At 36.4% G+C, this 28,000-nt stretch overlaps 3 protein-coding genes and 1 long non-coding RNA gene across 15 annotated transcripts; 1 reads left to right on the top strand and 3 right to left on the bottom strand.

Moving 5' to 3' along the window:
* The first annotated feature begins 2 nt into the window (after positions 1-2).
* On the top strand, positions 3-27,967 carry LOC135141715 (raf homolog serine/threonine-protein kinase Raf-like). Of its 8 annotated transcripts, none has more exons than XM_064073053.1 (6): positions 3-75; positions 22,748-24,825; positions 26,145-26,271; positions 26,361-26,786; positions 26,838-27,079; positions 27,175-27,967. In XM_064073053.1, exons 1-2 carry the CDS (start codon positions 45-47, stop codon positions 24,778-24,780), a joined length of 2,064 nt encoding a protein of 687 aa, XP_063929123.1. In that variant the 5' UTR covers positions 3-44; the 3' UTR covers positions 24,781-24,825; positions 26,145-26,271; positions 26,361-26,786; positions 26,838-27,079; positions 27,175-27,967. The 8 variants fall into 8 exon arrangements, with proteins under 8 accessions (XP_063929123.1, XP_063929122.1, XP_063929124.1 ...); XM_064073052.1 differs by having other exon boundaries at positions 25,512-26,271; XM_064073054.1 differs by having other exon boundaries at positions 22,748-26,267.
* On the bottom strand, positions 3,132-4,014 carry LOC135141585 (uncharacterized). 3 transcript variants are annotated; one of them, XR_010282403.1, is made up of 3 exons: positions 3,884-3,904; positions 3,332-3,686; positions 3,132-3,280 (listed from the first exon to the last, which is right to left on the bottom strand). It is a non-coding gene; the product is annotated as an uncharacterized LOC135141585 (long non-coding RNA). The 3 variants fall into 3 exon arrangements; XR_010282404.1 differs by lacking the exon at positions 3,884-3,904 and having other exon boundaries at positions 3,332-3,513; positions 3,626-3,640; XR_010282402.1 differs by having other exon boundaries at positions 3,332-4,014.
* LOC135141718 (epidermal retinol dehydrogenase 2-like) lies at positions 8,721-14,392 on the bottom strand. The gene is made up of 6 exons (XM_064073061.1): positions 13,960-14,392; positions 9,855-10,020; positions 9,643-9,797; positions 9,414-9,591; positions 8,992-9,362; positions 8,721-8,939 (listed from the first exon to the last, which is right to left on the bottom strand). The coding sequence occupies exons 1-6, from the start codon at positions 14,007-14,009 to the stop codon at positions 8,870-8,872; spliced, it is 990 nt and encodes a 329-aa protein (XP_063929131.1). The 5' UTR covers positions 14,010-14,392; the 3' UTR covers positions 8,721-8,869.
* On the bottom strand, positions 14,914-22,614 carry LOC135141719 (calaxin). Of its 3 annotated transcripts, none has more exons than XM_064073062.1 (5): positions 22,500-22,614; positions 16,503-16,759; positions 16,323-16,455; positions 16,022-16,275; positions 14,914-15,165 (listed from the first exon to the last, which is right to left on the bottom strand). In XM_064073062.1, exons 2-5 carry the CDS (start codon positions 16,721-16,723, stop codon positions 14,943-14,945), a joined length of 831 nt encoding a protein of 276 aa, XP_063929132.1. In that variant the 5' UTR covers positions 16,724-16,759; positions 22,500-22,614; the 3' UTR covers positions 14,914-14,942. The 3 variants fall into 3 exon arrangements, with proteins under 3 accessions (XP_063929132.1, XP_063929134.1, XP_063929133.1); XM_064073064.1 differs by lacking the exon at positions 22,500-22,614 and adding an exon at positions 18,017-18,061; XM_064073063.1 differs by lacking the exon at positions 22,500-22,614 and adding an exon at positions 17,854-17,977.
* Positions 27,968-28,000: the final 33 nt, after the last annotated feature.

Raw genomic sequence — 28,000 nt, 5'->3', positions numbered from 1 at the left:
AATTTTAGTGTCGTGCATTTAAATTTTCAGTAAAAATCACAAACATGAAGAAGCTTCGAAAGTTTCTGCGGAAGGGTAAGTTCTGTGTTTTGAGTTTATTTTCAAAAATAAAACAATGTAGTCGATGTTGTTCGAAAAAACTTGTAAAATTGGTAAAAATTTTTCAAAGTCGTGTTTTTGGATTATAATTTCGAACCTAAAGTATCTAGTTTTCAAAATGTGACATATTGAAGTAGATTGTAAATCAGGACTGTGGAAGAATTCAACGTAATTTGCATACTTCTAGTGGACCGTGAAATATTTTAAAATAAATGTAAGTAACCTTCACAAATAATCGTGTTAATAATCACATGAACCAATTCACGACAGACGGCGCCAAATTTACGGAATTATAAGACACTTTTTTTATTTCGTCTAATAACGACCTCGCTGCAGAGATTTGCTTAAAAATAAATTAATGAGCGGAAATTATTTGAAATAAAAAAACGTAAATACCCAGCTGCTAATTATAGAATCAGTGGTATTAATAGCACTTTCAGCACCAGGGATTTTTTTGCCAATGATTACTTAGTTACTTAATTCGTTTTTAATTATACAGTAGTTGGTCTAGAAGTAACTGTCGCAACATCAAAGATAGTGACAGCATTGTGTAAATGACAGAGAAAGTTTATTAATGCACTTATGTATTTGCTGATACATTATCAGTGTTGTAACGCAAATCATGAGCTTGAAAAAAATAATAACACGAAATGGCAACCGTATTCGTTGCGAGCGTAGCGAGCTATATTGTATTTTTTCCATCAAATATTTAATTTAAGTAACTGTATTCATTTTGTTAACAATAATTAATGAAATTGTGGAACTACGAAATCCAATCTGCAACAACTTAAAGCCGTTTCAGTTAATTTACCTACGATGAATACAATAGATATTAAGTTGCATTCGCCCGAAATTATTCAATTTTGCCAAAATTATAGACGTTGCCCAACAATAGAACTTCGAATAGCAAATTAGTCAGGGAGAAAGTGGTAGATCTTGAGAGGGTGAAGCTCAAGAGGTTCAAAGGAACAATCATCTACTCCTATTTTCTGCAAATTAGGCTTATGTAGACCTTAATAAAGTTTTTTTAATAATAATAGGTCTTGGATATTACAATAGGAGTGTATAAAATATTGCAGACTTACCTAATCTTAAAACAAATACAACGATCATTCTATATATATATGCATTAGAAAATACATTTACAACTTGTTCTACAAGTGAAAACAGAGGTTATCTTTTTAAAACAACAAGCGTGCAACTGTTACCCCCACTTCACCTCCGGCTTCGTCTTCACAGATCGTTTAATTGGTTCCGAGATGAAAGGCGGGGCTTAATGAAAATATTTAAGTATATTTAAAAATATTTTCATACACTTTCCAAACATGTTACTGCTGAAAAAAGCAAGCACACTTAGATACACACATAGATACCTCACCAGCCCATTCTGTCACAATCTTGTGAACATTTTTTCATCGTAAAGCATGCGATCGAACAGATATATATCCGTTTAAGAAAATATAAAATAAATTAACACCTGTTTTAAATATGTTTGTTGACCAAACTGGCGTCAACACGCTCCGCCCATGTCCCCACCATCTCTTAACGAGTCGTTTTATTGATCGTTGACATGAAAGGCGGAGCTTAATTGTAAATAAGATATTTATGAAATTAGTCTTTGAAAAAAATGAGGGTATTTCTCCACCGCGCCTTCACCTTATTGACTCACTTTTTTCTTCGCGAAATTAAAAACAGAACTTCAATATTAATACAAGTTATTCGTGAACAAAAAATATATTTTATTACCTTAATATTAACATTTTACGAACAAGTTTAATGAAAACTGTCTGGTTTCGTTTTTGCTATTCTGGGTCACACCCGAATTATTTTGTAATAAATGTCACAAAATTTTAATTTACTATTACAGACCTAGTTGCGATTGGTAGACACTATCGGTTTCGTTACTTGGCAGGTTGTTCAAACTGCGTCAAAATATTTGCGATAATTGTGATAATCATAATAGTAAACATCACTTTTGTGTAAATTGCATTATCGTTGCACTTTTGTTTGTGTTTTCTGTTCTCACGAAGAATCTAAGATCACGGACGTTGTTTAAGTCGCATTAAAGTGAAACAATAAGGAGAAATGTTTAAATGTAAATGCTTGCAGGCATAGGTTGTAAGAATGCATTTAATTACTATTTCGCTAAGTTATTATGGTAATTAAGTCATAAAATACACGCATCGTTGTATGAATATTATTTGCGATTATACACACTACAGTATCGACTGTATACGACTTGATCATATTTACCGAAGCTCACTTCCTTACTAATTTCAAAATTTTGGACGTAACTGAGATAACCTTGTACAATATGTAATATTCATCTGACAAGTGAGTAAGTAACTGAAAGCTGTTTCCACGCACCCAAGCCCAATTTTACGAAACTAGAGCTGTAACAATTGCAACACATTTATTATAATACTACGTGATACTTTTCCTTTCTTTTAGACTAGATACATGTGTTTTAGCAACTACCTTAATAAATTGTATTACATGCGTAACATAAACATTATCCGAAACACCCATGCGTAAAGTACGACCTTGAAAAACCATATATGTATATAGCGAAATATGTTTTTCTTATGGTAGACAATGTTTTTCTCAGAAAAAAAATATACGTTAGTCACGGGATGCATGATTGCCTATTATGTGTCACAATAGTCGGATTATATAAGTGATGACGCTTCCAAACAGAATGTGCAATGTCAAGTTTAAACAAATTCGGTTTATTTGGGAAGACTATGTACCAAACGAAAGAGCAATACCATGAAGGTTGCCGATATCGTTCGTAAGTAGGTAGAACCTGCTAGTGACCCCAGCAGTACGCTACTATATGGAAAAAAATTTTTATAACACACTTTCACTATTGGTTTTTTAAAATTGAGGCGACTTAGTGAGATCAAGTTTTCCTCGATTAAATGCTAGAGTGAGTAATGGAAATTACCGGTTATGCTGCAGCCTTCACTTACGTACGCCATAATTTCACAATTTTTTCAAATCAAATGAATTTTCTAAAAATAAAACACACCTTTTGTTAATTTTGATTTTTATTTTACATTTTTCGAATAAATATAACAAAAATCTACATATTCACTTACTGTTTTGTATAATCAAGGAATTAATAGGTTTATAATAGGAATCACAGATTTTGTAGTGCTGGGGGTGGTGTACACATTTTCTGAAACATACACAGGTTACCGATGACGTCACAAAAAACACAATGAAGTACCTCAAATGCTATAATTCACCAATATAATCTGCACCAATTTTCCATATAACGTCATTGTAAGATGGACCGGTTTCTAGTGTTTGTAGTAACTCAAGAGAGCGACAAGGCTGGACTGTTTAATGTTCATGACAGTGTACCCCGGAGTACGAGGTTAGAAGAGTTTAAATCCAATTATGTCCCCCCTTCCATCGATGGATACCGCAAATACATAAATAAAAATAAAAACAAGTTGTCTTGAAAATCGTAATGACTTACGGCGCTTGAAATAAAAGGCAGTGGCGTACTTTTACTTACACACTTAAAAAATGTAGGAAGTGTTGGAGTTCAGCGGAGCATTTATGGGTACATTGTTTTTCTGAACATCGAAAGAAAAGTCAAGTTAGCATTATTAAATCCGAAGAAGTTAAAATTTGAACTTAAATAATTATTCAAGTGTTTAATAAGCTGCATTGCAGTTTTGTGACTTTAACGTTATAAAAAATAACGATGTAAAGTTGAATTATTGCGATGACGCAAATGTGACCTCTTAGTATGGGTTACCTTGGAATTTACCTCATTTAACCCACTACCAACAGATTTTGTAATAAAAGTGTTATCACGATTCCGTTCATAAAAAAGAAACGAAGAGAAAGACAACGATAACAAACATGTTTTCTTTGGTTTAAGTCAGATACTGAGTATCACTTTATTATATAATTCAACCATCAACTGAATCTATCACATTCAATGACCGTCTTACTCTCACTCCCATCATGCACGGAAGTTTGTAAAGTGTCTAAAAAGTGACTTGCAATTTTAACCACAACAAAACCAAACAATTTTTTTTTATATCCGCCGTGTCGCCAATGAGTTTGTGTTCTTGAAGCTTTTACACTGAATTTCTATCACATAAAATAGAAAATTTCCGTATCATTTAAAAAATATGGGACAGCCCATGGTCACATCCTAGACTTCCCGAGGCGTCATTTTCTTGCGGAGTTCGCAAAATTGTACAATTAATAATTTTACAGTCTTTCGGTCGGTTCGTGATAGATCAAAACGTTCCCTAATACAATCATGATAATGATGTACACTCAAAATCAATAGGGTGTGATTCTGGGTAGTACTGTGTATGGCGTAAGCGTCTTCACATGCAATCGCACAAGATTATACTTATGCAAGCCAAAACTGCATTGCATTATCAAAATTTAACAAGAGTAAGGAAAGTTAAGCGTTGCATTTGTTTGACGAGACAAGATGGAGATGTCAAGGTCGTGTCAAAGTAGTTTTGTGGTTTTACATATGGGAGTGGGCAAGATAAATCAATAAAAATGTCACAATCCTTGACAATGCTGGTTTTACGCAATTCTACAACTGCGTTGAAAGTAATTATGCATTAAAGTAGTAATGCGATTCATTTTAATACACTATTTAACTTATCACTAAATTAAGCCTTTACTGTACACGGATATTTCAACTCCGAAAGAGGCAATGGCCTGTAAAATAAAATCTGGGACGAAAAAAAAATTCAATAATTGCACTCCGCTGCATGTATTATTTGTGACCTTGTCCAAAGATGCTACAAACCGTTAATTACTTTGTACGTTTATCAATTCCTAAAAGTTAATTCAATCTATACTTAATGAATAATAATTATTGACAACGAAATAATTACAATAGAACGATAAGTTAATTAGATACAAATTAGTTTCAGATTATACACCAGTTTTGTTATTTAGTGTTTATATTTTAGTTGTATGAAGATGAAAAATTATTAACCTGTTATTTTCTAAAAAAAGTGCGCGTCGCGTTTTATGCGTAAATATTAGCACTTAGGTCATAACTTCAAAAAAAAATCGAATTATGCGTGTGATGTGTTAATGTAAATTTTTTAACATCCTTGAGTTAACGAAACTGCTTGGTTACGTAAAAGAAAATTAATTTAGAACGGTAAAACCCGAATGCAAATGTGTTCGTGTTTAATCGAAGCTAAATATAATTAATGTTGTGGCTCTATTTTTTGTAATAGATAAAAAGTATACGATAAGAAAAAAATAATGTTCTATTCAAAGTATGCCAATCGAGTCATAGTCACTCCTATTCCAATATTCAGTTAAACCAGTAAAAAACAATAAATTTACGATTGTTACGTTGTGATCGTAAATCGTCAGTTGCATCACCACATAGCATAGTAATGCAAAATCAACTTTTGTATTATTTCTTGTATACGAGTTATTCAATCTTAACGTAGAGATCAACGACCGTACGATTAATAAACGAAAATAAAACTTAAAAAATACGTAAACATATAAAACCAATTCTGGAAGTTGGATAGTTTCATTGAGAAATCTTCGTTAATTAGTGAATTTATAAGTACTAATTTACTCATATTACATCATTCTTCTGCATTCCCTAACTTTTCATATTTGTGCTAAATTTTTTTTATATATGTAAGTGACGTTCGAGTTTGAAATAGTGTTTGTAGCGCAAATGTTGACAGCAGACCATTTCGAGTCAATATTATGCAAAGCTTGTACAGATAACAGATACTTGGATTAAACGATTACTTCGAATTTCTATTTGCTCTCGCTTCTTGATTTTTCCGTTTTTTGTTAGCGGAACTTTCTTCGAAGATGAATTTAATAGTAATACCATACTTATAAAAATGTTTCCCTCTTTCTGTTTCTCGGTGGCTCTTTGTTCAAAAGTCGTCCTTGAATGTGACAAATAATACAAATTAGTTCAACCAAGCTATAATTACAATTTAAAATAATAATCAATTGTGACGGCTGCAGAAAAAAGTTATTGTTTTTAATAACAGATGCAGCAAGCAAGGTTAACTTGAAACAACTTGCTTCTCGAAAATAAGGTGTGTTAAAACATTAGACTCAAACTACAAACAAAGAATTTTTTTATGACGCAAATATTTTCAAGCTTGTTTTGGTGTATACAGATGTTAAATTAATTCAAAATTATGCTTGTTTAATTTTTCCAAACTGAATAGACAATAATATGTCTGTGAAATAATAATACCGGGACAAATCAACTATTAAAAATTGTTGTCGTAGGATTTCGTGTTGATCAAATTGTTGAGATGACGTCTGTAACTTTTTTAGAAAAACCCATAGACAATATAGACCCACCCAGGGGAATGTCCGGAATTCTCTGACGTCTAGCTCAAGTAAACACATCTTTATTCATGAGACGCGATGGCCAATGTAATCGGGGTCGTAGTTCTCGATAATTATGCAATTTTTCGAAATTGAAAATTTTCGTTCCCCATTGAGTCAATGTGCCGGTAATTCAATAGATTTCGCCTTTTTTCATTCACGCCGTTGCATGATTTTTGCATGTCGTAATTTTGATGTTTTAGTCTAGTGGGCACAGATGGTGTGTACACTGTAAATGACGCGCCCTATTTGAGCTTATCTTCAACACCAACGATTGCTTTTCCCACACGTCAAACAGATTTTATTATAACTTATTGTGTTGTTTTTGCGCAGGAGATTAGCTATTTTGTTTGATTTATACATATGTTTTTACTTTATTGTACCTTTTGCGTCAAATATATTTTTCTGTTACTGTAGATTTTATTTTACAGGTCATAGTTTTCTTATGCGACTTTCATAACGGTTTGCTCGATTCCGGTCTTGGTCTTAACGTCAATAATGTATTCGATGATGGTATCTGAAGATGTTTCAAGTATAACTGTATTTATTTGGTAAGGATAATAGGAAAAACCAGCATTTTCGCACGTACTGTACGATTACAATAATTATTCTACTTATATCCTGGCATATAAGATAAATGTGATGTATTTAACATTCCTAAAAGATTGGATTTTCCCAAATTTTTTCATGGCTGCTTAAGCTTGTCCTGACTCAGCTCATAAGCTGTTGTCTCTCCAAACAACGATGCCCACAGCACGGGTTTATCGTCAGGCGCTACCACTACAAATTCAGTCTGTTTTGCACAACTTCATTCTGAGGCAATTGATGACAGAAAACAAGTAGAAAATCGTATTTCTAAATAGGGACTAGAAAAATATTTCCTGTGTCTGGTATCCCTCAGGGGTAGAACTTGGCCCCACTTATGTTTTTCTGTTTGTCAATGACATTACTAATGTCGTGTCTTCTCATAACTTAATGTTTGCTGATGACTATAAGATTTGCAAAATCATAACTTCTATCAAAACAACCTAAATCTTTCAATCGTGTCCAAGGAATCGTCATATGGTCATCCAATCGGTCGTGAAAGATCAAAATCTCGACAATGTTTTGTATACGTAGACACTTATATTGACACTGATGTTAATTTGGTTGCCTATCTGTCCGCATAATAATTCCAAAAGGGTAATTTTAGACGACACTGAGGGGCTTGGAAGTTTTATAATTTTAATTTAGGTATTAGAAAACTTTGTTTATTTATTTCTTCGGTTGGTAATTGAGAACACATTATTACTGATTACTAACACAGGGACTTTGATTTAACAACGCGACACTGGCAAACTGGTACTCCAGAAATTTATTGAAATAATTTAATGTGATGCGCTTCACTTGTGCCAACATAATCAACTATGTCTATTACTATTACCTTACTGTAATATTGTACCTTAACATAAGTATCCAATTTTAAAATATGACTTAAGAACCACTGTAATACTGTATAGATAAAGTTTATTATATAGGTGTAGGTTATAACGTAGTCACTCCTATGTTTTTCCAGATTTACCTTCAGGTTTAAGGTATCTTCAAGCTCTATCAAGAAGAAAACTTACTTTTGCCTCTTTGCTTGCCGCTTTCTTCGCAACCTAAGAAATTTACCAGGTTGCGATGGAAGTACAAGAGAGGCTCCAGTACATTGCATCATTGAACCACCTGAAGACCATGAAAAGCTGCAGTGCCGTACCATGAACCACCACCACGAAGCCCCCTAGGTCACCAGTGCTCAGAGTTGTGGCGATATTTATAACCCTACAGCCAAAGGGTACTGGTAAACCTAGCCGGCATTTCCAGACATCCCTGAATATGGAGGTCTGAAGATTGAAGCCGCTTGGTTTACAGCATTAAGGAATTGTGCCGCCTCTCAAAGATGAAGCATACTGAACCCGGTCACCCTGGTCGAAAAACCAGCTGTGGAAACCAGTTCCAACTCAGTCGACCTCTTGGGTCTACAACTTTAAATAACTGTGTGATTGTTTGGCCAGCTATTTTTAGATTTAAAAAAAAAAAATGGGTACCCCTGACTGAGATATTTGCCTCGGGCTGATACTATTTAATCCGACTCAAACTAGCACCCAGGGGAAAGAATATACGCAATATTTTGACCACATTTTGACATTCGATGAAACGCTACTGTTAGTAGTTAGTAGTGTATCTACTTGGGGATGATAAAGGCGAAAAGACAAAAAAACAATAAAAACTGTTTTAATCGTCTGAAAGTTAAAACGCGCTAAAATTGTTACTGGGTAACCAATGCAACCACTATCACTTTTAACTTAAAATTTAGTTTTTCCACACTGCAGTTAACACACTAATTCTACATATCTACAAATTAAAATTAAAGATCTGATTCCAGACCGGCGTTTATAAAGTCTTTGACGTAGATGGCGCCTTTCAGAGGGAATAACCTAGAAATGAAAACTCAGTAAAATGATAATTTGAACGAAAATCAAGTACTACCTAACGTAGTTAGTTAAACTAAGCATGTAATTAGGTACTGTGACCAATTTCATATTTGTTTGCTGCGCTTTCATAATGGCTTTGGCAGCATACTCTGGTGTCAACAAACGCATGAACCTGTCAAATCTGACTCTTGGTCTTTTACACAAGCCTGTGTCCACCATGTAGGGGCAAACCGTGGTTAACTCAATACGATCCAGCTTTTCCAACCTAAGTTCTTCATGTAACGCTTCCATCATTCCACGAACGGCAAACTTGCTGCCGCAATAAGGTACTAAATTTTCAAGGCCGAAAAGACCGGCACAAGAAGACAAGGCGACGATGTGTCCACGGTTGTTTTTTTTCATAGCGGGGAGAAACGCTTGCATCGTCTTGAAAAAACAAAAGTAGAATACATGTGGTTCATAAAAGCAAAACTATACCCAGCAATGGGCTAAAACGTTAATGGAAAAAGTTCTTTCGATTTCTTCTTGTGTCTGGTCTAAAATTGGATGTGTGGGCATAATTCCGGCGTTGTTGATCAGGATGGTGACATCTCCGACTTCTTGTTGCACTTTTTTGGCGACTTCGAAAACGCTGTCTCTTTTTGACACATCGCAACTTAAATAATAATGATAATAAAATTTTGGATTTTTTGGGTTGGAATGTTACTAGTAAGCGTAGGCGTGTGGATATCCACGTTGATTTATTTCAGATATCGTTTCTTCATTGTTCTTTTTGTTCACATCCCAGCCCACTACCGTGGCACCTTTCGACGCGTACAAAAACGCCAGTTCTTTGCCCATGCCATGACCTGCACCAGTAATCTAAACAATAACAGATTTTAAACATATGTAAATATGTAATGACTAATGAAATCATACCAGAACGATCTCTCCTTTCACTGATTTTGGTGTAGGTGGTACAACGTAGCGGTATATAGCATCTCCAAGGCTGTACAGTAGATACAAAAAGAGGAGGCAGACGTCTCCTATAATTTGGGCTACTTCCAGGAATTGGCGACCTATACTTTTGTTCCTATTGTAGGGCCTGCAATGTATCTTTGGTTACACTGTGACTTAAGCGCAAACAAAAAAAATTCAATTCATACTCTGTTACACTGTACTATACAGACATGTTGAATATCAAAATAACGTGCATAGTAATGCTTTTTATACTTAAATATAGCAATTAAACTTGTTATTATGCATATCGGAAATGCGTAATCATACACGTCTTATCTATACAACGTACCAATTTAAATTTAGACTGATATTTGTGTATAGGTATTAAAATGTGTGTACGGTATTTAATTTATCAGCCGTCACACATTTGCTAACCCTTCAAATACGTGGATCGGTTTATCAACCATTGTATTGTTGTAAATCAAAAAACAATAATATTTTCCATGATTTTAAATCTTTGTAGCTGAAGGCCATCCTTTTTTTCTTTGAAATCAATTACTGAATAATTAAATACAGTTACTAGTTAATTGTCATGTATAATGGACGGAAAATCAAGCAAAAATTAACTAATGTTTGACTAAATTCATTCACACGAGCTATACCAGACACTATATTTATTTTGTTTTCCTTAGCTACCGAAACCTCAAATTTAATCAATCACCCTTTATTCCAACATTGAAAAAATATCGTCTTGAATCAAACCATTAATCCGTAAGGTCATCAAGGCATTTATAACAATTATCTTTTGTTACGAAATACTTGACAATAAACATCGCTTATCGTACAAGTGGGACTTGTTTCAAAAAACGAATAAATAATGTAGATACACAAATGGTAATAGCAACACGAAAATTACCTATATTTTTAACTGGTAAAATGACTTTTGATTGTTTTGTTAATGCATGGCTGCAAACAACCGGTAGTCGTCGTGTGGGAGCCTTGAAACTAAATTTGGCACAAATACGTAAATGGTGACCAAAATCACGAAAAACAAAAAAGATATGTTAGAACGAAAGAAGCAAAACCAGACCCTGAAATTACTTGCTCTGGTTATTTTACTTCAAACAGTTTTCAACTGCATTGTGAAGGTCAGCATGTATGGACGAACAATAACTTGAATTCTGCAGTTTTTAGACACCAACTTATCATAATTAAAACATAGTTTTTTGTGTCTGGGTGGATGTTCATCGCGCATTTATTTACGTAAGTAAGTGCGAAAATGTTGAGCGATAATCTGATTTACAATGGAATGGAAATGTTCTTGCACAATAGACCGCAGAAACGTTTCAGGTTTTTTTTAGATGAAATATTTATTATTTATTTATTTATAATTCATTTTCAAAAGGATATTTCGGGCTACGTTTTACACCACTGTTGCAACTTTAAACAAAGGTCTATTTCGGATTTATACGGTTTTAAAAAAAAAATTTTAACAAACAGCTACACTTAAGTTAAAAATAGAACACCTTAAGTATTACAGGAATTCGATGGCCTCACTCAGTTCAGTGTGGATATTTTATTTACTCACACGATTTATAAAAATGACGATGATTTAACTATTAGCAGAATTATTCTAAATGGGTCTAAAAAGTTAGGTAAATAAAATCCATGTACCTATTAAATCAATTATTCAAACTGTTCGTGTTGATAATTACGGCAGAACAACCAACTTTTTTTTTCTATTAAACTTTTGTCCCCTTTTCAAAATCGCAAGGTCTTTTAAGTATTCAATTTTTCCTAGTCTGCTAAAGCAATAAAATTGCAAATGTAAGTAAAAAGCGAACTGTTAAATTTTTAACAGTCGTCCACGACTACCAAAGCTTGAATTTAAATATATATAGGCTTTCAGTCTTTGCATAAATAAACTGTGTTGTTGTTTGTTCACACCACTGACGAAAATACGCTTTGTCTAAATTTATGCATACACACCAGTTATCACATTGTTGCTGGGAATGATTAGACAAAGTTCGGATATTATCTGTCTCTCAAAAATCGGACGGACAGACAGACAGACGGATGGACGGAAACGGAGAAAGTATGGAAGCAACCAATGTCCCGGTGGACTCGATTGCAATATTTCCTTAAGCTTTACGCTCGGGAAATAAAAACAAGGCTACGTTGAGGATTCAAATTATATATTTTACAATAACATTATGAAACCTTTTTTTTTCGATTAATCAGCAGTTCTAAATAATCCCTAAACACATGGATTTAGTTAATGTAAATTAAAAAAAAATAGAAAGTTGTTCTAAAACTCCACATACTAAAAATAGCAGTCGATTTCAAAGCTAACTCACTCATTTCGTTTTGGTCTAAACTTAACTACCGCTGCTCTAAAAATAAATTGGTGTAATTATCAATTGTAAAGCTATAATTGCTCCAGAGCAACCTCACCGCTATCACTAGACGAACGAACTTTACATTTAATCGTTGTTTAGTCACCACTATCTCAAACACAAGTAAATATACACTCTTGTGCTCAGTGCCGAAACTAGCTATAGGCCGAGTAGACCCTTGCCTAGGGGCGCCAACGACAAGGGGCGCCAAATTCGTCCAAAAATTATGTTGTATAGTTTTGGAAATTTCATTGTACCCTATAAAATTTTATTGGCAATAACCAAATGCACAGTAGTACAATAGCAAGAGATATTTACAACTTAAGTTGTCGCGTGCCGGTAATCCCCAGATGTTAGAAACCAGAATAATCCAGGTCCGGGACCATCGTTCCTTATGAACGGAAATGACCATTATTTTATGAGTACAACTACCTGCCAAATATTCTCAGACAAATTCGAATGAACTGGTGTGAGCCATAAATATTTCTTACCATTGTACTACTGTCCGTCTCGTTATCGTCAATAAAATTTTATAGGGTAGAATGAAATTTCCAAAACTATACCAAGAATAATGTCATATTAATCTTTTTTATTTTGAACGGAAGCTCAGAAACATGTAACCGGTGCGACAGGTTTTTTAATGTTGATTTTATTTTGAACTTATATAATATTTATAGATTTATACATATTATATACCTATATGTATGTATAATCTCGAATTTTTTTTTCCTTTTTTTTATATTTTATCATAGTATCTGTTTTGCATACCTATTAAAAAATATAAATAAAACTGTTCTGTAAAATTGCATTTTTATGTGTAGGGGAGGGGCGCCTAACACAAGGTTCGCCTATACCTAAATATTCTTTGGTTTCGGCACTGCTTGTGCTAAAAATATAGTTTTTATGACTCGGTAAATTTTTAAATGAATGCACCTTTTTGTTTATGTAGCTACTACAGATAACAAGTAAATATTATTACAATGCAATCTTCTATATTTGTCCTCGGATATCCAAAGCATCTTCGGGTATTAGCAGCGATCACGAAAATTTTACATTTAAATTTCAAATTCAACGATCACGCTGCTATTCCATCAATCACAAAAACAGCAATCGTATTTTATAAGTGGAACATTCTCTACATGCAAAACCGAACAGGTTTAGAATTTACCAACACTTTTGCCCAATCAGTTAGAAATTACTCCGGGGTGATTATACTTTCATTTCGCCCAGAAATATCAAAGAACGTTAATTACAACAGCCGCTGCACAGCGGAATTTCATTGTGAAGTAAATTTGACATCCATTTCGTATCGAGAAGTTGCGTAATAATTATGAACTAGTCCTCACCGTGTCAAGGTTTATCTACAAGGAAAGTGGTACCCGATCTTAGTAAAACCAGAAAAATGAAGTGAATCTATAAGCGCATTCAGTAGACTGGAAAAATGAAGAGGAATTCAAGGTCCCAGCAAATATCTTTGTTCGAATAAAGAAAACCGCCACCAGGTGTGTCCACGGACCACCGAATTTACTAAACTAGATTACCGCTCGAAAAAAATATTGTTCACAGTAGGACCTCGTTTATATTTTAATTTGAAAAAAAATAATAAAAACTATCGCGAGCGGCAAATTTAAAAAAACAAAAATTCGATATCGTGCAAATAATGTGAAAAACTTGTGTTAAAAACTTACGGTTGTTGTATTCCGTTGAGCGACATTTTCGACTTGTGCACCTCCACCATGTCTGGTACTTCAGCCGACCACGTTTAGCACTGTTGAGTAAAGCATCAACTGAAACTTGGTAACCTATACAGCGTTGCAACAGGCGGCGTGTGTATGGGTTTACAACAGCACATTTTATAAATATTCACGTTCATTTTAATTAACCCATAAAATTAACAACGGATGCTGTAAAAGTGCGAAATAGTGTATTAGTGTAGACAACAAAAAAGTTTAACAACATTGAGTCGTTTGGTAGTAAAATATGGGAAATGCGATACTGCTTATCATGCAATAAAACAAACAGTGCGGCGAAAAAATGAGCAATTGTGATGAACAGCCGCCCACGGTTTCATATCTTTTATGGTACTCTGTGCGTGCTCGCGATCGCCCAAAATTTATAAGGTTAATTAAACATTCATTGTAGCTCATAATCAATCTGAATTTATTTTAAACTCAAGCGCTTTATTGCACGTAAATTTAATTACTTCGTAACGCTTGTTATGTACACATCTCTTTTATTTACTTGTTTATAGAAAAGATAAAATATAAAAGCAGACATTATATTGTGATCTATTCTATTTTAAGCGCTCTTTGATTATCTTTTGATGATACATCCACGAACGGTTTCTCTCGTGTCTTTGTTAGACACTCTTTGTTTACTCCTAATGACCTTGCCAAAAACTATAAGAAAATATGCAAAAATCGATAATTAAATAAATGTCAATTTATACATGTATAAATAACGAAACAGCAGAAATACTTAATCGTGATTCAAACGAACCCTGATAAAAACCACGGTTCAGACGGGTCGCTATTAATCAACTTTTGTTTACTCTCGTTGCTTGGAAACGAAATTAGAAATTGTAGCATCCAAACGTAATTTAAATATCCGCTTCCAAAAACCGGCTACAAAAAAAAAGTCGCTTGAATATGAATATTTATTAATTGACGATTTATGCTTTTAGGGTTGACAGGAACGTATTTTTTGACCTCTCTGATGGCAAACATTTTCCAAAAGCTTCCAAAAGTAGCGGTTCTTCCACCACGGTTCCCTGGAAATCTTCTAAAGACACTTTCCCATCTTTGTCTTTGTCCATTTTTCGCATTACTATGTCCACTAAATCTTTCACGCTTTCGTCCGGATCTTCCTCTTGAGGGTGCTTGATAAGACAATTCCTGAAACGGAGGGGTCAGTAATATTACACTGAGTGTGTCCCTGTCAAGTTTTTAAAACAGAATAGTGACATCTAGTGTGCTACGATTTAAACTTATACAACAGCGCCCCTACTTGGATGAAACCAGTATTATTGTGATTGGCTGCATTCGAAAATTGGCGCGTCTTCGCAATGGGATAATTATCGTCATAGTATTGAAAGTAAAGCCAAAACCGACAAAAACATTCATTGATAGTAAAACCACTGTTTTTCATAAAATATACACGAGCTGATTATGTTCTACTTTCTCCTACGTTTTTTTTTTGCATCTATTGATGTTAATTGCGTTTCATGAATACATTTTTAAACAGTGTTTCACCTTATTAAAAATCGGTTGCTGGTTTTCTTAAAAAATCATACCGTTGTTAAATGCCATAATTATGCAGTTTTCCCATTAAAATAAACCCGTTTGTCGAAGTCGAAAAACATAAGTGGTGCCTCATTTACAACAATTTTTAAAATGTGGCACTAATTCAAGGTAACATAAGTAACTAAAAAAACAAAGCTTTTTGCTGCCATTTGTTTAATTCCTTCGAATTCGAACCAAAGGACGGTCAAGTTCAGAAATAAAACATTATGTATTCTGCTGCAAGCGTAATTATAAGAAATGAAGGTAGCTGGTAATTATGGACGTTTAATTTTATTTACCTTTTTGTAAACGACTGAGTAAATAGTTGACTTATTTATAAGTCAATAAATCATTTGTGCGAATACCGCGACGGTTTTCTCCACTTGTTTGCATATAAAATAATAATTAAAAATGTAGTACACCTGGTGCAACAAGGTTAGCCTCATCACTATATCAAAAACATACATACTTGAGAAGTTGGAACATTTCGTCTTTTGTGATGAACCCATCAGCATTCAGATCATAAACCGAGAAACAGAATTCGATTTGTCTTATCGTAGATCCTCTAAGAAACAGTGACAACCCATGCAACCAAGCTTCCAACGTAATCAAGCCATAATTCGCCTTATCCCACACACAAAAAATCCTATCCATCAACATATTTTCGGCAACAATATCAAAAGTATTGTGTAATATTTCCCTGAAAACGATCCTATCGATTCCCTGAAAAATATCGCATAATAAAACTCCATCACGACAACATATCGTACTTCTTGAATGTTTGTGGGTTTTCCGATAATAGAGGGAGTGTTCGCGTTCGACTTGATCTTCCCCTGGCTGGATTTCGTTTTATTCGTGGTAACTAATCTCCTAAAGATTTTATACAGTGCTTCGATTTCGCTTCTGAAAAGTTCGTTGCGTGAATGAAACTCTCGTATTCGATTAACTACCTTGTGAAGAGGGTGTCACGTTTGGCCGCCTCTAGGATTTTCATTGAACATCTGTAGGCGATGTCTTGCTCGGACATTTTCTTCCGACGGGGTTTCGCCGCTTTTGCGGCCGGTTGGGCGCTGCTTCTTTTACTGTTTCTAGTGCCCGCCAGAAAAAGCGACACGCTTTTCATCACCAGCACGCCTCCGCGCATGCTCAGATTAGACAAATCCGCGGCCATTTGGAAAGCTTTCAGCGCACTTTCTGACCCGGGAAGCTGAAGGGAAAACGACCTTAAATCTGTGGTCAAAAGGCTAGACTTTTGCTACACCGACCGACTAAAGCGTGAGTAAAATTACGCGTGGACGCAGAAAACGCCGTCTCGTGAAAGTAAGAATATATCGGACGCAGTAATACCCGAACGATGAAAGCAAACTTATTTTTATTATCATTAGTTAGTGTTTCAACACTAAATTGTCCTATAACATGGTTAAGCATTTTACTTAATGTTGTGATTTATTTGGTTTGGCGATGCGGCTTTTTATTCTGCGTTATACATTAGAACTATTTACAATTACCATAAATTAATACTAAAAACGTCATTCGAGTTAATTATTCATTCAGAATCGTTGAAGTACAGATAATTACTTAACAAATACCTATATGCATTTCCACTTATCTACTATTTCTGTGAAAATAGTCATAAAAACAGCAATTATAAAAAGTGATTCTTCTGTGTTATTTGTATAATTCATATAATTAACCTATTGTCAAGCAGCAAGTAATACAAATGGCGATTTTTATTTTTCGAATATAAGCCATTTTATAATGATGATTTTATTTAGTTGTGTGGATGATGAGCCAGTAATCAAGGTCTACTTATCCCCTTCAAAAAATATAATGACGTTATATCAAAATTTTATTAAAGAAAGAAATTTATGGTGTACGTGGTTTAATAACCTTCGGTATCCGTCAAGAATAACCTTGATGATGTCATACGTTCGACAGAGGCATTAACAAATTAACAAATACACACCTAGTCGTTATTTCATTAAGAAACTAGTTAATTTCTTGCTAGTGCTTCATATACCACATGCACATGGTACGTATGATACCATTTAAGCACAAACTCCTTTCACGCAAATGGGTAATCAACCTATATTTTCCCGTGTGAGTAAGTGCAAAAATGAACAGAAGCGTGCAATGTGCCTAAAATAGGGGTGTGCATTCCATCACAAAGTTAGATCGATTAATTATATTGCCTGCCTTCATTACGAGTTATGGCCTGCATCGATTGCTTTAAAGTATTGATTTGTGTTTAACAATGACAAGCCATTCTTTTATGTGACACTCTTTTATTCGTTTCGTTACCTATGTGATTTTTCTGTTCAGGGCTTAAATCGATCCCGAATATGATTGATTGAGCTTTTTTTCAATTGTAGAAGTAGACGTCACAACACGCAAAGCTCACACGCAACATATGTCTGGTAACTAGGCAAGTTTTCATAGCAAACGAAAGCAACTAACACATTACCTTGTCCAATCAGTGGTCGGTCAATATAGCACTATAGGTTTGAAGAATATAGCTTATTTGGGCGTTACCAAGCAACCAAGCGCGTCTTCAATACACAAAAGAAGCGGGGAAATAAATAGAAGTCAGTCATCAAGCGGAGTTTTCTAGTATTTTGTAGTGGAGAGCTTCATGGGGTAGAGCAAGGGACCAAAAGGGCATGGTTTGAGTGCGCAGAAATACAACTTTAGCTTATTTCTTTTCTTGTAACACAAAAGTTTGCTGATTGTCTTATTGGTTGTCTATTTTCAATAAAAAACTTTTCTATATTTATTTAACGTGTAGATAATACATTTACAAAGTTGGCTGTCTCGTTTTTTTTTTTTTATTTTAGACCTATGTTGTGTGTAGCAATTCCCAAACTTGAAAAGGGATGGATTTTCTACGAAGTAACAATGTAACGAATTTTCCGAGGGTAAATGCTGCAGCAGAAACTCAAGTAGCCGTTTGGGACCCTAAATTTTCACTTTAGTATCCGTTTAATCAAGACTGCAGCTCACAGCGACCTCTTTTGTATCTAATATCAAACGAACTGTATTGTGTGTTGCCTATCTCAAACTCGGTAAATTTATTAATGTCTTAAATATAGCACCATTGAAAACGTTGTTTCCACGAGCCTTGAACCATAATTTGTTTAACGTTCGAGAATGTTTGATTTTTTACAGGTGACATAATATTTTTAGCTGAAAACAATGTATCTCTCCCTCGTTTATTTACATTCCTTTGTGCCGCTGCTTTCAAAAGTGAAGCGCACACTGTAGTAGTGGTAGTTGTGCCGTCAGTTAGAAAACATGGGTCCAAAGTTACTTAGTCAAAACTTCCCTCATATTTACGATAAGCTAAAATGCGTGCACTGGTTTCCAAGAAGAATTGTAAATTTTTGCTGCACCATTTTGATTTTTCTTTCAAAAACCTACTATATTATTTTTCACCCTTTAAATAGAATTCATTTAGAAGGGGTAAACAGAATTCCCATTAGCGATTTACTATTATCACCTTAAGTTAAAAGCATCTGCTCAAAACAAATATAAATTTTCACATCCATCAGTGCAGCAGTTAGACGGAAACCGTGGACTACTTTTTATATTCTAGGAGGTATGAAATATCGAGAAAGCCGTTCGTCGGATGAATTCTATTTCAGTATTGAAATCAACTATAGGATCACGATTTAAAAAAGAACATATATCATATGAACACGTCCGTACTGTAGGTTGCATATTCACAAATAATTAGCTTAAAAATAATGACTATTTTTTCCTAGAACCCACTAAAAATGCTATTATTGGTGATAGTAATAAGAATAATGACTGATATTGATCTACGTCGGACTATCTCCTTCTCTATGTATTTTTGAAGGAAATATAAAATTGTTCTATAATATAGATCAGTCTCAGCTGACGTGACTTTGACATACGTGTAACGAGATTTTTAAAATCGCCTCTTTCACGCTTCACGAACGATTTTATGTTTAAAAATACACAAAAGCGTCTTTTTAGTCGATAAAGAGAAACGTTTTTCATTTCTGGATAGAAGTGGTGCGAATGACGTACACAAAATATAAGTTCGTTAAGTGATAAGTGCTCTATAGTCAAATACGATCAAATTACCTAATGAAACATAATCTTAGGGTGTACGTGCGTTTAATTTGTTTACTAATTAAAGACAAGCTTTTTTCATAGCCCCCACAAACTTGAAAATAAGGTAACGTTCGAAGCCGCCTACGCCGCTTTTTTTCCTCTCTTCAGAGCACTCGATTGAGCAAGAATCAAATTAACCGAGCTCTATTGTTTTATTTTTTATTTGAGCGGGAGCGGCACCTGACTGCTGACGAAATCCAGAGCTCCTTCCCGAGCACGCGCAATCCACTATTTGAGTTACGTTGTGCAGCACTGACGTACATAGTTGGTAGTTGTTGCGTGCATTTTAGTGAATTATTTTGTTTATTATCGATTCCTGTCAAAAGTGCGTGCACATTTTTCGTTTAACTTCCGGACGCGGTGTAAAAAATCGTAGTTTGTGATGAGCCGCAGCGGATCGGACGAATTTCATCTATTGATTGCTCAGTAAGTCTGTTTTTTTTCACTGTTTGTTTACTAATAGCCAAAGCAGGATTTTGCGCTCTGCAGCTTAATTTTGTAATTGCGTCCCTTACATTTTCTAAAATATTGATTGAAATTGGCAGATTCACGCAAAATTTACCGTTGGACGATAAACGGGAAGGAATTTTAATGGTATTCCGGCGGACCGAGAATCGCTAACATGACCCAAAAAGGCCTGTTTGCGTCAGCCATTGCAGTAAAAAATAACTCGTGGAGGTTGATGCATTTTATTTTGGGGGATAAACCGTTGCCCGTTCAATTTTGAGGGCTGATTGCGAGTAAACCGGTCCTGGCGGTTCGTGATAAATGCTATTCCAGAAACTTCCATGGTGATAACCCTACTTATTTACCCCGGAATGGTGGTTGTTTACTGCAGGGTTTGTAACTTCATTAAACATTAAAATCTAATAACATAGGCAAAACTACAGTCGGTTATCAGTTACCCTCGCGCTACACACCACATTTTTAATCTCACACTAAAAATTTAGCATTTAATTAGGCTATTAAAAACGAAAACAACACATTTCTGTTGTTTTACGCTATGCCGAGTGACAACTGTATTTTAAATGAGCCATGTGCACGCCGACGTACAATTTTCATTTTCGTAATCATAACACCATTTTTATCTTTATTATAAGCGTTATCACCTATTATATAATACACTTATTATTTTTATAACCGTTTTTATTCATATTTTAAGGTGTAACTGATAAGTGATAACAAGCCAATAGGTACTTTTAAATTCAAGTTTACGCCGTTGTTTCTGACCGATGCGCATATGGTTGCAGTTTGACCAATTTTTCGCCAGAACAAGGTTTTCGTAAGTAAACTAAAATCTGATACTTCTAAGCTAGTAAAATTTATTAATTTTTAAAATATGCAAAAATGTTGAAAATAAAAACATTATTGCATGCAAAACAGTTTAACATATTTATTTATGCGGAATTAATTAGTCGTTTGATTTAACAATTTGTTTTTTGTTGAAATCAGTCTATTATTATCAGGGCCGCCGCAACCGGTTGTGCAAATTCTTCACTACACTATTTTCAAAAACGAAAAACATAAATGTCGCAAATTTAAGTACGAATATGCTAAAACGGGGATTAATTTAAGCACCAGAGTACCGAAAATGTATGCGTTTTTTTAAATATTCTCTGGAATTCTTTAATATTAATAAATTTTTTACAACATATATCTTCTCAGACAGAAAAGTTGAAGAGATTTTTACCTTACGAACATAATCTTACACAATCTTATAGAATAAGAAAATCTGTCTTTTTCTGATATATTAGACAAACAAATGTACCGCTTTACAGGCTGCTTGGTACGGTACTAAATGTAAAAATCAATAGCTAATTTTGTGTCATCCTCTCCGGAAAGCCAATGACGTCATTTAGTTTTTTGCAACTAACGTTACTTTTTTTTTTGATGTGATGAACGAATGCAACAAAGGTTGTATAAATACCTCGCTATCCGCGATCCGCGGTGTCTTTTTATGCATAAATTAAAATACCGTAAAAGGCAATTTCGCTTCGCATACCTGAGCAGAAACCCGCTTTCTATTGGCAATTTGTTACGGATAAGTTATTTTGTCATTTTTTCATTTCCAAGCGGTGGATGAGGGAATAGCATTATTGAAATTTCGTCGAGTTTCTAATAATACTTTCGTTTAATGCTATAAGAAAATATTGATCCGGTTGAATATTTGGCGAAATAAAGAAGAGCATGTTAAAAGTACGAAACGTTAATTCACGAAACAGTCTTCCAGTCGATGAAAGAATTTCTGTTCTTAGTTCATTTGATGTTGCCGTAGTGACGAGTCAATCGGACTTGTCCACGTAATGAAGATATAATTTTATCCAGGAACAATATTCAATCAGCGACTTGTTTCCGAATATAACAAGACGAGGCAAGGCTTTCGACGAGCACAAAGGCTAAGTAATGATTTTAATATGAATGGAAAAATTGACGCAAAAACGCTATCAAGCTGGCTTTCTTGTGTAGCATGCGGACGTGCTATGCCTGCGGTATACAATTCAGGGTTTTGGTTTGCAAAAATATTGTTGCCAGTGAAACTAGACGCCATTATTTAGTAAAGTTTAGTCTTAAAGGCGGTATATTTTTTCGGGTAAAGTACACTAGAGACTTTGAAATACTTCGCATCGATAAGAGATTATTTAGATGCACTCTCACTAGCAGTCCATTAACGTTAATGCTAGCAAATTTGTTCAGCAAGTTTTAAATCAATATTGCCCGGGATAGAGCGTGAATGCGTTTATTAGTGTGTTAATAACGTTATTAGCGTAGAACATTTTTCTCAATCTTCGGAGAGTAACCGCAGTACTTACGTAATTTAGTTAATTCGATTAATTCTTAATTTGATGTTCTCCGGCGACCTGTCAGACCGTACAACACTAGCTCGTGATGGCTTCATTAAACTAAATGATATTTAGTGTGTTTGGAAAACAGAAAACAATTTATTTAACAAGTCGCTAATGAAAGTCGGCAAACATTCCATTATTTATTCACCACCTTCGTGCCTTGTTTTTATCTTTACATTGTTCCAGTACTAAAGTGACCGTATTTTCTAATTTAGGTAAGAAGATCAAAATGGCTGGAGAAAGCCAAGATCTGGACATCCAACAACAACTCCGGAACATAGACAACGTAATCAACCTGACCCGTGCCAACATCGATGCCCTCAATGCCAAGTTCGGGCACTTCCAACACCCACCTCCGATTTACCTAAAAGAGTATGACGACCTCACGTGCAAACTACACGAGTTGGAGATCCAGAAACGGCGCTTCGTCGAACAACTCAGCACGGAACGCGAAAGTTCGCCCAGTTCCGAAGAAGAACCAGAAGAACCCCGTCGAGTTCCCTTGGAAGTCCACCGACCCAGCTGCGACGTCGTCACCAAACCCAGATTCCTCCGAGCGCACCTCCCCAACCAACAGCGCACTAGCGTCCAAGTCCGCGAAGGACTCACCCTACGTGACGCCCTAGCCAAAGCCATGAAACTACGAAACCTGATTTGCGAAATGTGCTGCGTCTACCTCGCCGGGTCCAACACCGTCGTGAATTGGGACACCGATATAAGCACCCTCAACTGCGAAGAAATCACCGTGAAAATCCTCGACAAGTTCCCTATTTTGACCAGCATTTCGCACAACTTCGTCCGGAAGACTTACTTTTCTTTGGTGTTTTGCGAGTGCTGCCACAAGTTGTTGTTCCAGGGGTTCTACTGCGGGACTTGTGGGTACAAGTTCCACCAGAGGTGCGCCGCAAGGGTGCCCCCGTTGTGCCACCAGGTCCGCATGACGGACGCCTACTGCCTCGCCTTGCTAGCCCGGTCGCCTGATTTCAGCTCGGGGATGCTCCAGTCCGACCAGGGGCTCGGGCAGCGGCAGGCCCGGCGTCTGGGTACCCTGAGCCGGCAGGACCGCTCCAGTTCTGCGTCGAACGTGTGTCTCAACAGCGTCAAGGGCTCTGGGGACGACACTCCCAAATCGCTGTCCCTAACCCGGAGCAGCGACGGGGAGTGTCCTCCGCACTGCCGCAGCACCCAGGCGTCGCCGACGGGCCCGCTGCAGCCGCGAAGGCCGCGTTCGCGATCCGCGGACGAGAGCAAGCCCTTGCTCGCGTCGCGCGAGAGCATCGAGGACTGGGAGATCCCCGGCGACGAAATTCTGGTGGGGCACCGCGTGGGCTCCGGCTCCTTCGGGACGGTGTACAAGGCGCACTGGCACGGTCCCGTGGCCTTTAAGACCCTCAACGTCAAGTTCCCGACGCCGGAGCAACTGCAAGCCTTCAAGAACGAGGTGGCGGTACTACGCAAAACGCGCCACGTTAACGTTTTGCTTTTTATGGGATGCGTCGGCAAACCCCAGCTGGCGATTGTGACGCAGTGGTGCGAAGGCTCCAGCTTGTACAAACACCTGCATGTGTTGGAAAGCAAATTCGCCCTGTATACTTTGATCGAGATCGGCAGGCAGACGGCACAAGGCATGGATTACCTACACGTCAAAAATATTATTCATAGAGATTTAAAGTCGAACAATATTTTCTTACATGATGATCTTACGGTGAAGATTGGCGATTTTGGATTGGCGACGACGAAAACTCGCTGGTCTGGCTCGCGCCAGTTCCGACAACCCACGGGATCCATTTTATGGATGGCCCCGGAAATTATCCGCATGCAAGAAAATAATCCCTACAGCTATCAGTCGGACGTGTATGCCTTCGGCATAGTCATGTTCGAGATGTTAGCGCTGCAATTACCATATTCGCACGTAAATAACAAGGATCAGATTCTGTACATGGTGGGAAGAGGATATTTGAAGCCCGATTTAACTACGTTGCGATCTGATACACCCAAAACCCTAAAACGACTCACCGAAGACTGTATCAAATTCAATAGAGACGATAGGCCTCTGTTTAGACAAATTCACGCATCTCTAGAAGGCCTATTAAGACATTATCCTAAAATCAATAGGTCAGCTTCCGAACCGAACTTAAATACGCAATTTCAATCTGATGATTTTATTTACGCATGCGCAAGTCCCAAAACTCCGGTTACTTTTGGACCATCAGGCTTTGTTTATTCGGGAGTTGCAGGCAATATTTGAAAAAGGTTTTCGATTACTTGGTCTACGAGTAATTCAACAAAAGAGGTAAGGGTTTGTGTCCCTTCATGTTTGTAGAGTCGATAATTGTTTCTGGCGATTCCGGCGTAGAGATCCCAATCGGGTTGATATTGGTTCGAGGGACGGGTCGGACTGACGCAAATGCCGCGCGCGGAGCACGACTTCGAAATTGATGTCTGAAGTTTCACCATCCTCGCTTTTGCTCTTCCTTGCCGCAGCCAGTGTCGGACTGGACCGCAGGGATATCGGGAAATTTCCCCAGGGATCAATCCTGAAAGGAACCATCGCGTCTAATAAGACGGCAAAAGTTAGATTCCTGAAAAGGGGCCAAAAGTTCGCTGTGACCCGAATGAAGGGGTGAAAGTTAGATCCCATTGTTATTACAAGGACACTTGGCGATCCCAATGTGTTTCCCGAGGGAACGTATGTGTTCAGTCCTGCACTGGCCTCATTCTTTCTCGTTACGGAGTGTCCTAGCGGTCCGAGGACTACAATATACGATATTGCACACGGGTACTACTCTCGGATTACTATAATGAAGACGACTTGCATCCCAAACAAAATTAAAAACCACACGTCGCGCGGTCAGACTCACAATATAGCGTAATGATTTTTCCCAACTCTTGAATCGATCCGAGTTAAAACGGGTCGACACACTTGTTTCTCTAGACGTTTTTGTTTAAATATTGCAATAACGCGTAATTTTTTGGCAGATATCGACTGTTACGCATTCGGTACCAGGTGCTGATCCTACGAAGCCCAGAGCAGGGAGTGTTGGTTCAAACGGAGACAATCTCAAACAATTTAAGAACGACACTATCCAGCACAAGGAATGCTTTGCAAATAGGAAGAAGGATAGCAAACTTGTCAGTCGGGGACGGAATAAGTTACCGGCCTACGTTACAGAGCTGTGGGACATCGCACCTTTTCACATCGTTCGCTCAACAAAGTTGGATAAGCTCGTGATGCTTTCAAAGACGATAGTAAACCTGAAACCCTTTCGAACGGTGAAATTTACAGCGACGTGTTCTTTGGTCTGCGAATATTTTACAACGTGCGGTCCAAATTCCGACGGCACCTGTAAATTTCCATTGCTAAAAGACCAGGAATTTCTTTTAGTCGCCATGTATGCGCTTTTATTTCTCATTTTTTGTATAAAAGGGTGTGTCCTGTATCCTGATTCGCCCGATCCAAGCTACCCTCGAATCAAGACCTACAGGCCGCATTTATACCACGTCCTTAAAAATCGGAACGAAATTTATAATCGATCAGAAACCCTAGAAAACGCTAGAGAACCCTGCAAGAGCAATACGTCGGAGAAAATTTTAGCTTGCTTCGGTTTTCAGATGGAAGTTGGAAGTTTTCGAATAGTCGAGGTTGCAGACCACTTGAACACGTTACAGGAGAGATGTTACTTAAGGCCTGGTGGGGATGCAGTGGTCTGTACGAGCCATGGAAAACGGTCAAACGCAAGTATGCTTAAGTCAGTTTGAGCTTACGGGTGACCTTGAAAGCCACCCGCGAGCCGAAATGGTTATAATCAAGCCTATATTTTTTTGCAGGGAATACGATTGTAAAAATAATTTGCAATCATTTGAGAGCAATTTTTGTCATATAAATTAATGCCGCTTTTCGGCTGCGGCGACACTAGCGATAACTCGACCCGGTAAAGTCGAGCGAGCATATACCACGAATATAGCGCTTTCTTTGTTAACTGTCGTGTATTATGTAGAAAAACGCAAAGCTGTCAGATACAATTTGTAGAGATGATACAAGCAATGCAGTTAATGGTCCTACGTCAAAAGCGAATAACATCTTCAACATCAGTACATCACAATGGCTTTTGTTGTTTCCTTTGTAATTTGTGTCAATGGGTGGACTCGATTGTGTAGTAAATTCGTCGAGACAGTTTTGAATATGCAAAATTTTTAAGTATCTCAGCTTAGTTAAACATTCATTGTTCGGACTTCCACAGCTCTCACACAGTGGTAAGTCGGAAGGTGACTAATCTTAAGTTTTTAATCGTGTGTTGCGCGTAGATCTTCGAAACAGAATGGTTCTACGATATCCCGTAACACATTATCACAGCTGCAGCACCTGAACCGGATCTACCTGTGCCGTCACTGAATTTTAAAACCTGGCCTACTTGGGATTGAGGAGGTACTTGAAAATGAATTTGTTGAAGCTAGGTAGATCCAGCTGATATATTTGCATACTCAGAGCCCAGCTGGTGTGGTTGCTTTAACCAATTTACTTCAACCAGTAATAATTGGATTTTTTGGTAAGCCGAATTAGCATAGTTTGTCTTTTTGATTACCACTTTGTTTGAACATCGTTCAAGGACGTGTAGTAATTTCTGTGTTCTTTTTGTTTCAGAAATTTGCGAGTGCCTACAAAAGGGCGCTTTTCTTCACAAGACTTTTGAGCTGACCTTGTCCTATCAGCAGAAATTTAGAATATGCCTACGTGTCTATTTGTGATTGGCCACTGAACGAATAGGCGCAACTATTTTTATATATATAAATAAGTTGTGACCGGGGCTCGTACTAACAGACAAACAAATAAAATTTTATATTGTAATTTACTGTATCCTTACGCAAAGTTTTTGAGGTGAGAAGAGGCGCCATCTTGACGCTGTTAAAACGAGCTCTGATTGCAACTGCCATGTCAAATAAACAAGTCTTTCTTATAAGCGAATAATATATATATATTATATATCAAAGTTGATATTGCTTGGACTGTAAATTAATAATAAGTATAATGTTTCAGATGCGCGATCAAAAGATCGAAACAGATTACTAGTTTTTAAATAATATTCAGTGATATAGTACTAGACTTGTGTTCAATAAATGAATGAACATTAGCCATATTTAAAGCAATTTGTGCAAATTTTGCAGGTCATGTCAAATCATGAACTAAATAAATTGTAGTTTTACTTGTAATTTTTTATTGGATGTAATGTGATGTACTGCTAAACTATTGATTTTGAAAATTAAACTTTTAAACAATACATACATTTCTATAATTAAGATGTGTTCGAGAATTTTAAAACACGATTGTGGAAGGAGTTGAACACATCTTAATTTTTTATTAAAATATGACTGTGTTATCTGTTAAAACATTAAATGTTATTTTTGTATGTGGACTGTAAATGACAAATAAAATATTATCAAAGAGAACGAATTGGTTTTTTTTTAACAAC

Source organism: Zophobas morio, unplaced genomic scaffold (assembly GCF_036711695.1).
Source record: "Zophobas morio isolate AGI-343-1 ecotype UQ-CSIRO unplaced genomic scaffold, CSIRO_AGI_Zmor_V1 ptg000044l, whole genome shotgun sequence".
NCBI classification, from domain to species: domain Eukaryota; kingdom Metazoa; phylum Arthropoda; class Insecta; order Coleoptera; family Tenebrionidae; genus Zophobas; species Zophobas morio.
This window is presented reverse-complemented; position numbering and strand designations above follow the sequence as displayed.

Coding starts and splice junctions, on each gene's coding strand:
- LOC135141718 (XM_064073061.1), bottom strand. CDS start 14,009: ATGGTGGAGGTGCACAAGTCGAAAATGTCGCTCAACGGAATACAACAA. Junction 10,021..13,959: donor CTCAACGGAATACAACAACC/GTAAGTTTTTAA, acceptor GATACATTGCAG/GCCCTACAATAGGAACAAAA. Junction 9,592..9,642: donor CCACACGCCTACGCTTACTA/GTAACATTCCAA, acceptor TTATTATTTAAG/TTGCGATGTGTCAAAAAGAG.
- LOC135141715 (XM_064073053.1), top strand. CDS start 45: ATGAAGAAGCTTCGAAAGTTTCTGCGGAAGG. Junction 76..22,747: donor TCGAAAGTTTCTGCGGAAGG/GTAAGTTCTGTG, acceptor TTTCTAATTTAG/GTAAGAAGATCAAAATGGCT.
- LOC135141719 (XM_064073062.1), bottom strand. CDS start 16,723: ATGGCCGCGGATTTGTCTAATCTGAGCATGCGCGGAGGCGTGCTGGTG. Junction 16,456..16,502: donor CGTGACACCCTCTTCACAAG/GTAGTTAATCGA, acceptor CGAACTTTTCAG/AAGCGAAATCGAAGCACTGT. Junction 15,166..16,021: donor GAAATGTTCCAACTTCTCAA/GTATGTATGTTT, acceptor CCTCCGTTTCAG/GAATTGTCTTATCAAGCACC.